This window comes from Carassius carassius, chromosome 36 (genome assembly GCF_963082965.1).
Source record: "Carassius carassius chromosome 36, fCarCar2.1, whole genome shotgun sequence".
NCBI lineage: Eukaryota > Metazoa > Chordata > Actinopteri > Cypriniformes > Cyprinidae > Carassius > Carassius carassius.
Window position 1 is genome coordinate 28,869,689 of NC_081790.1, and position 12,380 is coordinate 28,882,068.

The 12,380-nt window shown below is 45.2% G+C and overlaps 1 protein-coding gene across 1 annotated transcript in view; it reads right to left on the reverse strand.

Moving 5' to 3' along the window:
- The window catches only part of stk32a (serine/threonine kinase 32A), a 63,340-nt gene that overhangs the window by 15,715 nt on the left and 35,245 nt on the right, over positions 1-12,380 (reverse strand). Inside the window, exon 6 of the mRNA XM_059525706.1 lies at positions 43-132. Coding sequence (XP_059381689.1) covers positions 43-132 — 90 coding nt within the window. The remainder of the gene's footprint in view (positions 1-42; positions 133-12,380) is intronic.

Here is a 12,380-nt window from a genome sequence, read left to right on the forward strand (position 1 = left end):
CACAAATAAAGCAGTGTTAAACAGAAGTATGAAAGCTCTCACCCATGTATGGTTTTGTCCCTGCAATAGATGTGGCTTTTAAGTCCTCCTTCACAATAGCAGCGATGTTAAAGTCTGTCAAGTGAGCGTGACCTGCAAAGAGATAAACGCTAAATAGAGCCATATACTGCACACTACCGAATTTAATATGAGATTACAAGATATGAACACAAATGATAAAAAAGATGCATTTGCTTTAAATGAAAGCTGTTACACTGATGCTGATGACAGAGATTGGTCTCATGCTAATTGCATAGCCTACCTATTTGCATGCTACCCATTATTTGTTTTACTGTAAATTACTCACTGCTGAAAACATGGGACACACTACTACATCATGAAAGCAATGCCTGCGAGGTATATAATATCTGGAGAAAGCTATCCGTTAGCATTGCCATTCATCTCAATGGCATTTGCTCAGTTGGAGCAGGACATATTACATATTAACAAAGCCCTCTGTAAAAACCTGTAGAATATAGACAGAAATACAGCTGTTCAGATTGGTGTATGAAAGTGCAACAGAAATCTCTTAAGATTTATGGCTCAGTCAATAAGAAAAAACTTGTCATTGAAATCTATGGATGCTAAGTGTAATACAATAAACACTTAAATTCGTATTTTGGGTACTTTATATTCTCCCACTAGTCTCATAGTTGACTTGTAATGAAAGCAAAATAGCCCAATATCTCAAAACTGACCAATAAGAAGAGTTGCCTTAAACTATTTTAAAAAGACTTTTAATTTTCTTCATCTTGGATACACTTATTTTTCCTTAACTTTGATTCATATGTTGTAAAACTGTGGTGGTGTTGCATTAGAACAGTACACTCAGTCCAAAAGAGCTATAGCTTTGTCTCACAGTATAAAGATTGAAACAGCACCTTCCAAAATCTGTTTCTTCCTGTTTTCTGGCCCGATAAAACGGTTTGGCTTGATTTGTGGGGCAGTTACTCTACTCATTCCTGGTAATGAGATGACACTAAGTGTAGCGAGCTTTGGAGGAAATAACAGTAACCGGAGTGAGGAGGCCAAAGTCAGCCGTTCGCCTTGATGAAGATCTGCCATCGCTGCAGGGTGCGAGTGAACTGGAGCAGATGCGACACACAGAAGGAACAGGGTACACGAGGTTCAGTTTCTCTAAACGTATGTGTATGTGTGCTTATATCACAGAGACAGTAGAGTGGATGGGGTGCAGTGTTGATATGAATGTAAAACACCTTCATGCAGCAGCTGCATTATTAACACACCGACAGAGGACCTCAGTGATAAAGAGAAGACAAAGAGTTTCCTGCAGAGCAACAATCTCATTTGTATTCATAGCAATTCCGTTGCAGTCTTCTGTTTTTAAAGGAGTCGTGAGTTAGGAAAATAGTTTAGACTTTACATAATATAAGAGGTCATTGTAGTACAAAAACATCCTGTTAGTTTCAGAACTCAAAATGTCCTGAACAGCTTTTATTGAAACCAAACAAAAGTAATCCACTACTTTACTAGTTACTTGAATAAAGTACTCTGATTATGCAGCTCACATTACTTGTAATGCATTACCCTCAATACAAACTATTTGTTTCATATTTTGTTGAATATTGATGAAGAAGCATACTTCATCAATGCCTCTTCAGCCCCGCTCATCGATTCATGCACGTATTAAATAGCGAGTAATACAAGAGAAACACAAAAGGATTACTCCAGCAACAAAATGTTGGTGGTACTTAACTGTGAGGATTATAAGATGTTTTGCATTTGCGCATCACATCATGCCGCAATATCTACCTTACTAACTGTTAACACGCAGCAAATTAGGAGTTACGTCATAGTTAATAGTGGGAACTTGAGGTTAAAGTTAAGTGTGACCTAATCATTTTATTTTTGGGTAAAAAAAACATAACATTTTCACAGATTATTGTGACTGTTCTCATCTTTTTATTTCCGGTTTCTGGTTGCACCGGTACTCATCTCAGGACACATTTCTTGACCTTTCTCTCACATGTGAGAATGCATGCATTTTTTTTTCTCTACTCTCAGTGCGTCTGAGTGCTCTTGGTTCCTGCAGAGGGGGAAAAAGAGGCAATGTATCTTTCATTCTTCAGGGAGTAAAAACCCGACTGTCCAGTGAGCTGTGTAGAGCACCTCCTCTAGACGCGAGGTCTGCAGGAGTCAGCGCTTTCCAGACACCCTCCAGGGGTTATAATTAGCACTGCTCTGTGTCTGTAAACTGAGAGAATGGCCTTAAAAAGCATTTTGTCTTCCAAATGTCTGTCAGGTTTTCACTCAAAATCAAATGGATGTTTTGGCATGGGTTTCATCAGCAGTTAAAGGGACAGTTCTCAAAAAACGGAAAAAAAAACAAACGAAAAAAAAAAAAACCTCATTAACCTTCAATTACTTTAATTGATGTTTTCAGCATGACCCAAAGATTATATTGAGACCAGTGCTTTAAGTGGGCCAGTACGCACCGGTACTCAGTACCGCCACTTCCAAATATAGCTTTTGAGCGTACCGCCACCTCTCCGTCCGCCCAGAACGTGCTTTTAGCATACCGGTACGCTCATTTGGACATCTGTTTTAATAGAGGTTTTAATCTTTTGCCTGCGCTGCTGCTTTTCAGAGCACCCTTCACAACGCAAGCTTCCTAATTCGTCCCACTGAGAGCAGAGACTACATTACCCATACACCCTTAAGTTTTACAAGTGAAAAGCGCATGCGTGGCTTTTGCCGATGTCAGTAACAACTCAACGTGGCCGGAGAATATGTGTGAAACGCGCACACTCGGCTCGGTAATAATACAAATACAGTGAAAAACACTTTATATGTTCTCCTGGCTTCAGACTCTGAGTACTAATAAAACAACACGGTCAGAATCAGATAACTCGCTGGTGACACCCCACCAAGTCTGAATAATATCGCTGCACGTCAGACGCAAGCTAATGAAGTAATGCAGTAGCTCTTTAAGGTAGGGTGACCAGACATCCCGAAATCTAAACTGTTGTCCCGAATCCCGAATCTGGCCCTAATTGTCCCGAAAATTATACTAAAGCAAAATCTTGAGAAGTTATTGTCTGATAAACATATAAAAAAAAAAAACTGTCTGCGGAGGTTGAGTCGTCCTGCAACCATCCCCCGCCGGCTGCTCATTGGCTGCAGCATCTTTTTTCTAAAAAAAGTTAAAAAGAAAATACCGTAGGCGGCTAGGCACGAATTTAGATATTAATTTATCTAATTAATCTATATGCACAAAGACAATACGACCTTTTTGTCCTAAAGCTTGATGAAGAAAACGCAAGTTGCTGCAGCTGCGAGGAGGACAGTGATGCACGCATACAAGAGTGACTGACAGTTCACGGCACTGTGTACAAAAAATACGTTTAAGCTCTTTAGCGTTAGCGTTACAGAAAGGTCTGATTTACGCACTGTTGTCACAACAGTCATTGTTTTTTTTTTTTTTTACAATGACATTTGAGTTCATGATTTTAATGTTGTTGTTTCTTGTGGCAGACTAAAGAGTAATGACAGGCGGTTGATCTTTGAATAAAAATGTGTTTAGTTAAGGTTTTAAATTCATTATCTTTTATTATAGGCTACGAAGTCTTATATCATATTCCCCCCATCCCGTCACCCAAGACTGCAGACACCCCCCTTAAACCCCCCCCCCCCCCCCCTCCCGAATTTAAGCAAATCTCATCTGGTCACCCTATTCTAAGGGTATTTTTTTCAAAATCCTTTTGCACATTTTATTTATGTTCAGTAGCTCTTTCTAGCTCAAGCAAATCCACAAACTAATGAAATGATTTATTATTTTTATAAGGTCGTCTGTTGACTGCTGTATATAAAACCCCTTCAATATAGTTGTTGTTATATATATAGGCTATAATACAGTACCGGCACCTCTTTTGGGCCACTTAAAGCACTGATTGAGACCCATTTAATTACATTAGCCTAATTTGTTCAAATGTTATTAGCATTTTTTGAAATTTCTTTATAATTTTTGGCCACAAGGTGACTTTTTGAGTACTGTCAGTGCATGGTGCCGAAGACACTTACCGAGTTTCGTAATGATACGGCAATGCGTTTGTAAAATCTAGCAATTTTTTTGTTTAAATTCAAAATTACCAATGCCGAAAAGGGCTGATATGGTAAAACTGTGTATGGTTCGACTTGGCATCATGTACTGAATCTAAAGAGACCAGTTTTGTGATTTTTGGCAAAAAGAGACATTTTTCATATCTCCCGACCACTAGGTGGGACAGTGCTGAAACACTGCAGGTAGCCTCAGGTCAGGCTTGTCATAACACGTGCTTTTCGTTAAATTCATTTGCAAGTTATTCTAGAACAGTTTGAGGAATCTACTTGAATTCCATAACTTTTTGCCAGCATGGTCCGAAGATGATCTGAGCCAATTTTGGCAAAAGTCAGACAAACCGTCTAGAACAAGTTAGAAAACTTATGATTTTTTTTATTTTATTGTTCGTTCGACTCTGAGTGATCCAAGGATTCAGAGGAAAAATTATTTTCTTTCTGTGCCTTACGGTTCAAAAGTTATTAGCATAAACATGAGTTAAAATGTGATGGCGGTGCAAGAGAGTTTGAGTCAGAGATTCCACATTTGCTGTGGTTGATGTTGAGACTAGACATGAGCCGGTATTCGGTAATGTGATATATCACGGGAATTAATATGCACAATATTGTTATTATGGGCACTTCTAAATACAGTGAATAACTATACATTACAAATTATTCAGAATTTGGGATGCATTTTAAGAATACTTTTCCCACAAACTGGTCATCTTTCAAGCCCTGTATGCTGCTTGAAAGATGCATGCTGCTCTGATTTAAACAAGCACACATGAGAAGCACATGAGGAACACGTGAGAGACGCCCCCAATGAAAGCACATTCACTCTCTGACAGAAGATGGTGCTAAAGTGCAGAAAAAAATCAGCCTTCACTCTGGAAACCCAATAAATAAAGCAACTGTGCTACTTTCTAAAACATATTTAAATAATTTAAATAGCCATTCAGATTTGTGGAATTGCTATGGTGTTCATCACAGTGACAAATGCTAAAGTATTTAGACTTAATAGGCTATTCATTTTCAAACATTTTTTTTTTTAATCTGGACTACAACATGCCCTAGATATTGTTTGGAAGTGTTTTGATTTTTTATTGTTCGTTCACAGTTATCATTAGGGCTTCATTATTTAACATTTGTTAATTCATTATATACATTCTGGTAGGAAATGTAGCTATTGCTCATTGTGAATGTTAATGCATTAACATCTCGGTTACAATTGTAACCCTCGTTCCCTGATGGAGGGAACGGAGATGTTATGTCGAACGACATTTGGGTCCTCACATGGGAGGCCAATCATCTCTGAGTTTAAGACAAAATGCCAATGAAAATTGGCTAGTGGATTTAACATACCTGAGCCACTCCTCGTGCCAACGGGGATAAATAGGCGACAAGTGCATCCACTCATTAGGTTTTAGGCTGAGGAGCCGAGAACGTGTCCCGGCAACAACGAATGGATCAAGAGGTGCCATGCACCAGCGCATAGGAGGAGGTCACATTTCGTGTGGAGTGGGCCCTCACCCCCAGGGGGCACGGCTCGCCTAGGGAATGGTATGCCAAGGCGATGGCATCCATTATCCAGTGGGCCAACCTCTGCATGGAGACAGCCTTCCCCTTCTGCTGACCTCCAAAGCAGATCAGGAGCTGCTCAGAGCTTCTGAAGCTCTGGGTGCGGTCCACGTATATGCGAAGCGCTCTTACGGGACACAACAACGCCAAGGCTGGATCTGCCTCCTCCAAGGGCAGCACTTGCAGGTACACCACCTGGTCTCGGAAGGGAGTGGTGGGAACCTTGGGCCCATATCCTGGATGGGGTCTCAGGACAATGTGAGATTAGGCCAGCCCGAACACAAGGCACTCTTCACTTACCAAAAATGCTTGGAGGTCCCCGACCCTCTTGATGGAAGTGAGCACAACCAGGAGCGCTGTCTTGAGAGAAAGGAACTTAAGCTCGACTGAATCCAGCGGCTCAAAGGGACCCCTCTGAAGTCCTGCCAGAACAATAGAGAGGTTTCAGGAGGGAATCAGGGGTGTCCTAGGAGGATTTAACCTTCTGGCACCCCTTAAGGAACCTAACGATCAGGTCATGCCTCCCCAGGGACCGGCCGTCCACTGCATCGTGATGGGCTGCAATGGCAGTCACATACACTTTCAGGGTGGAGGGTGACAGCCTACGCTCCAACCGTTCTTGCAGGAATGAAAGCACGTTTCTGACCGGGCATCTCCGGGGGTCTTCTCAGTGAGAAGAACACCAATTTGTGAACAGACTCCACTTCAGGGCATAGGCCTGCCTCATAGAGGGGGCTCTAGCCTGAGTGATAGTGTCTACCACCGCCGGTGGCAGATCACTTAGGTCTGCTGCGTCCCGTCTAGAAGCCACACGTAGAGGTTCCAAAGATCTGGACGCAGGTGCCAAATGGTGAGAGAGGAGGTCCCTCCTCAGGGGGATGCGCCAAGGAGGGGCTGTCACAAGGAGCATGAGTTCCGAAAACCAGGTCCGGGTGGGCCAGTAAGGCGCAACCAACAGGACCTGTCCTCGTCCTCCCTGGCCTTGCACAGCATCTGTGCGAGCAGGCTAACTGGGGGAAACGCATACTTGCATAGAGCCCGAGGCCAGCTGTGTGCCAGTGCATCCATGCCCAGGGGGGCCTGGGAAAGGGAATAGTACAGCTAGCAGTGGGAGGACTCGTGGGAAGTAAACAGGTCTACCTGGGCTTCCCCGAATCGACTCCAGATCAGCTGGACCATCTGGGGACCATTCCCTGGGAAAGGTGAGCTGTCGTGAGAACGCATCGGATACATGATTGAGCTCCCCCGGGATGTGGATAGCGCGCAGCGACTTGAGCCACGTCTGACTCCAGAGGAGGAGATGGCGGGTGAGTTGAGACATCCAACGTGATCGTAGACCGCCCTGTCGGTTGATTCACAAAACATCCGAAATCACTGTAAAGCTAGATGCACTGCCAGCAACTCCAGACAGTTGATGTGCCAAAGCAGTAGAGGTCCTGTCCAGGACCCTGAAGCTGCCTGCCTGTTGCATGTCGTGCCCCAGAAAGAAACATAAACTGAGGATTCTCCACCTGGCCCTCCTCCAGGGGAAGGAGTGACGCTGTCTCCGCCAGCTCCTGAAGAGCAGTCTCCCACATCTCCGAGTTGCCCGTGTCAGGGCCGCTTAGTTGTCTTCCTAGAGGACTTCGCAGCCAGGATTGATATGGTGGGCACCACTCTCCTGCACGAGGCTTGACGCGCCGGCCTCGAAGAACTCTCAGCACGGGCCGGAGCTGGTGTGGAGGACGCAGGGGGCCACCCACGGCGACGAGCAGGCTGAGGCGCTGCCCGAAACGGAATGGTGTCAACCGGAGGATCACATTGGGGCAAGATGTGCAGGATGGCCTCTAGTCTGCTTTTGCACCGCCGAGACCAGCAGGGCAAAGTCTTCGACAGTGTCACTGAACAGACCTGTCTGGGAGATGGGAGCATTGAGAAAGTGGGCTTTGTCGACGTCTCTCCTCTCGGCCGGGTTCAGCCAGATATGGCGCTCCTGGACCACCAGCGTGGACATCACCTTCCCGCGACTTTTGTCACCCATAAGGCGAAGTCAGTTGCCATGCGCAGCTCCTGCATCAACCTTGGGTCGGTACCACCCTCGTGCGTTGCTTTTAGCACCTTGGCTTGATGTACCTGCAGTATAGCCATGGCATGCAGGGCAGAGGCAGCTTGGCCTGCAGCACTGTAAGCCTTGGCAGCCAGAGCGGCGACAGCTTACAGGCCTTGGACGGGAGATGTGGACGATTCCTCCAAGTGGCTGTTTTTTGCGGGCACAGGTGCACCACAACTACTCTCTCCACCTGGGGAGTGTCCGCGTACCCCCTGGCTGCCACGCCATCGAGGGTGGTGAGGATGGATGAGGGAGACGGGTGGCTTCTGGCCGTGAAAGGGGCCGTCCACGACTTCGTCACCTCTTCATGCACCTCCGGGAAGAAAGGAACCAGAGCAGAACGAGGTTGTGAGCCGCGCTCTGCATCGAGAAACCAATCGTCGTTCGACATTACTCAGTGCTTTAAGTGGGCCGGTACTCGGCACCGCCACTTCCAAATATAGCTCTTGAGTGTACCGCCACCTCTCCGTGTGCCGAGAACGTGCTTTTAGCGTACCAGTACGCTCATTTGGACATTTGTTTTAATAGAGGTTTTAATCCTTTGCCTGCGCTGCCTCTTTTCAGAGCGCCCTTCACAATGCACGCTTCCTAATTCAGATAGTGATAGGGAAGTAAGATAGAGAACTAAGGTTAACTAATGAGATCTTATTGTTAAGTGATACCTATTGGTCTTTATATTTCCTTTGCACTTTAATCTGTGTAAAACTTTATATATTTTTTCTGTATTGATTTATTGTATTTAAATATTCAGTTAAATTTGTTATAAGACAAAAGTTATTAAACTGTAATATGATAACTTTTTAAAACTAAATTTCAATATCGTGGTAATACCGTATACCGTGATAAAAACATGAGCAATTAATCGCAACATGAACATTTTATACTGGCATACCCCTAGTTGAGACTGTCCTCTATCACTGTGCCAAATTTCACAACTTTCCCACAAATGGTTCTATGGGCTCCCATAGACTTCCAGAGTGGAAGAAGAAGAATATATATGAGTATATTTAGAGAAATTACATTATTGGGGTAAAGAATTGATTACATATTTCAAAAGACTTTAAAACATGTAAAAAACAAAACAAATATTGTGTTTGTTTCAATGATACTGAACTTAAGCCAGTTGTTGGCCTGTAGTCCACAGCAATCCATTCAATCAAGTTTGCAAATCTCTTTAAACTCTACACTATTTTAATTGTCGATTAAACTAAATTTGTTTATTTAAATATAACTAAAATACATTGATTGCAACCACTTACCTTAAAAAAAAGTAAATTCCATGAATTGTTTTTTAGTGCAACGTGTAAATTTACAGACCTAAATCAACCCACCAAAACAAAATTTTCACTGAAAATTGAGTTAACTCAGAATGAGTGTGAAATGGAGAGGAATTTAGGGTCGTAAAAGTCTGAATCTGAATATGAAACAACTGCTCAGAGAACAGTGACATAAATCTGTACTGACAGAAGCAGTCTAGATCAAAATAGAAAACGTCTCAGGTTACAAATGTAACCTTTGTTCCCTGAGAACAGGGAACGAGACAATACGTCATCGACGTTATGGGGGGAACGCCTCAGGCGTGACAGGTGTCTGAAATCAAATGTCAACTCACAGCCGTGAATCATCAGCTTGAATGATGAGCGTGCGACCTGAATATATAAAAAGGGCGCCTTGAAACCATGACAATATCCTTTCGTCTGAAGGGACTGTTTGGCAGGCAGACCCCGAGGCATGGCTGGGAGACGTATTGTCTCGTTCCCTGTTCTCAGGGAACAAAGGTTACATTTGTAACCTTAGACGTTCCCTTTCGAAGGGAACTTCGACAATACGTCATCGATGGGACTCAGGAGACCACATACTCATATTGACCCTCAGTGAGGGGAGCAAAAGATGTACTTGGTAGGCAACCAGGCTGTAGCAGGATAAAGAGGGTCCAGGAGGGAACCCGTAGCAGAGAATAAAAACTTGAGTCGAGCCAGGGCGCAAGCTCACCTTCGGTAGCTGCCTGATAAGGACTGCTAAACTGAAAGTAAGCGGCCACTAGCTTACAAAACCCAGCACCACTGTGAAACTACTCTCAGGGAGACCTGGAGAGGCCTACTACATGACAACCACAGTATGTGGGAGCTCACCTTCAGAGAGGCCTGGTGAAGCCTATTACCTGATAACCGCAATATGTGGGAGTTCACCTATAGAGAGGCCTAGAGAGGCCTTCTACCTGTTACCAGATAACCACCTTAAGTGGAAACTCAAAGTAATTTGGAACTCAACTCCAGGGAGGCCTGGTGAGGCCTACTACCTGACAACCACAAAACATGGGAGCTCGCTTACAGAGAGGCCTGGAGGGGCCTACTACATGAAAAACCATGCTATTTAGTGGAAACGCACAGTATGTGGGAGCTAAACCTCCAGGGAGGCCTGGTGAGGCCTACTAGCTGACAACCACAGTATGTGGGAGCTCAACTTCAGGGAGGCCTAGTGAGGCCTACTACCTGATAAACACAGTGCATGGGAGTTCACTTACAGAGAGGCCTAGAGACGCCTACTACCTGTTACCAGAAAACCACCCTAAGTGGAAACTCAAAGTATGAAAACCATGACATGAAGGAGCTTACTTTCAGGGAGGCTTGGAGAGGCCTACTACCTGAAAACCATAGCTTATAGTGAGCCAGACTGGCAGTCCAGTTGACTGTCTTTGGGCTTTTGCCTTCAGGCCTCCCTTATGAGGCCTACTACCTGATAGTTCAAAAAAGTGGGAATTCAACTTCAGGGAGGCCTGTGGGGCCTGCCACCTAGTAACCAAAGTATGTGGAATTTAACCCTCAGGGAGGCCTAGTAAAGCCTACTACCCGACCACCACAAAATGTGGGAGCTACTACCTAACCATGCAGCCTTCGCGGCAGAAAGCTGTTACTACAGCATGCTGGTACCTAATCACATTGCCAAAGGCAGTGTACTCAGCAAAAAGCAATACCCTTATAGCAGGGGAGTGCAACATATGCCTTTATGCCAAGTGGAGGCCCCATTAGGGGCCTACCTACTAAATGCATAGGTGTCAGCCCATGGCAATGCTCTGGCTTCAAGGGAGCGGAGTTCAAAAAAACGGAATGAAATGTAGTTTAGAATTCCCTGCTCAACCGGAGCCATCGTGGTGTGAGGTAGATAAATACAGAGCTGAGAATGGACTACTCAAAACTACCCTGAGTTAGCGGGGGAGTAACAACCATATGCCCCTGCAATGTTAGACAGGGAGCGGGCCTGCAAGTGGCTCCAAAGGGTGACAGGGATTTGTCCTGCTCCCAGCCTAGGGGAGCGGGGGGCTAAATTGCAAGCCAACCCACTTCAACCCATCGGTCAAGCGATTAGCTCAACGGGCTGAGTGGAGCCAGCTCTAGAGGCCCAAACATCTCTGTTCGGCAGGGTCTGACGAACTGTCACTTCGCAGAACGAAAGATGGCCTTACCCTGCCAGACTGATCCTACCTCAGCTACCACCCTGCATTACTCTATCACCCCTGAATGCAGAGAAAAGGGCGGGCCTTGGCCAGCAACTCCCATTTAAGGGAGGGGGCTGAAATCTAGTGGAGAAAGCCTAAAACATAATGAATGCGGCAGCTATACTTAGCAAAACGCCTCCAATATCCCTAGCATAGCCTAGGCCAGCTACAGAGGCGGCCCGGGTGAGGGCCGACCTACAAGCATAGATCTACCTGAGGGTTTGGAGGAGCCACAGCCTACTTGATTGAGAGGCTGTGAAACACTCAACCTACTGAAACCTTACAGAGCTCAGGGGAGCGAGTACTCAGGATACCATTGTCACAAACCGATAGGCAGGACATCTATCTGAAGATCTATCTGAAGCGCCAGCGTCAGTCTAAACCTAAAGCAAAAAAGCTCTCCTTTTTTTTTTTTTTTTTTAGGAAGACCAACTACTCTACCCCTGGGTGGCTAATAGCCCTGAGGCTAAACAGAAATGAGCGGTGGCCCACCACGCATATAAAATGTTATGACAGGAAGGCCATCACATACTCAGCAAGGAAGCCAAATCTTCTTTGAGCTTCTCCCTAATTCGTTCTAGCCACCAACTGGGGGAGGCTTCAGGGCCCTAAAGTCCAATACTTTAATTGCTCCTCTAAGAATGACCCCCTAGGTCTATACAGGGAACAAGGTCTGTAGAGAAATACAAATCAGTGTTAGTTATACACACAGAATTTTTTAAAAACCAATAAGTTCACCTGCGGCGTGCGGAATGAAGACTCGCCTGAGAGTTCTCAATGAACCTGGCGTCCACCACTTTTACATGCCTAAAAGAGGGGCTCACATCAACCAGTTGCTACGGCAGGGCCATCAGAACATAGTTCTCATCATAAGGCCCATTCCCAGGGCTGGTGTAACGTAAATGCCTGGGGAGTCAAGAAGAGGGAGAGGGCTGGTAAAAAAAGGCCCTCCAGGGAGATCAAACCCTCCTTCCGCTGAGAGTTGCTGCGCTTGTGCTGAATGACCTCCCTTAAGTCCCTCTTCTTGCGGGAGGCTCGCCTCCTCTGCGTCCTACTCCTCCATGAAGGGGGCGCACGAGAGGCAACACTAGACCTAGGTCCTCCCACCTGCCTGGGCTG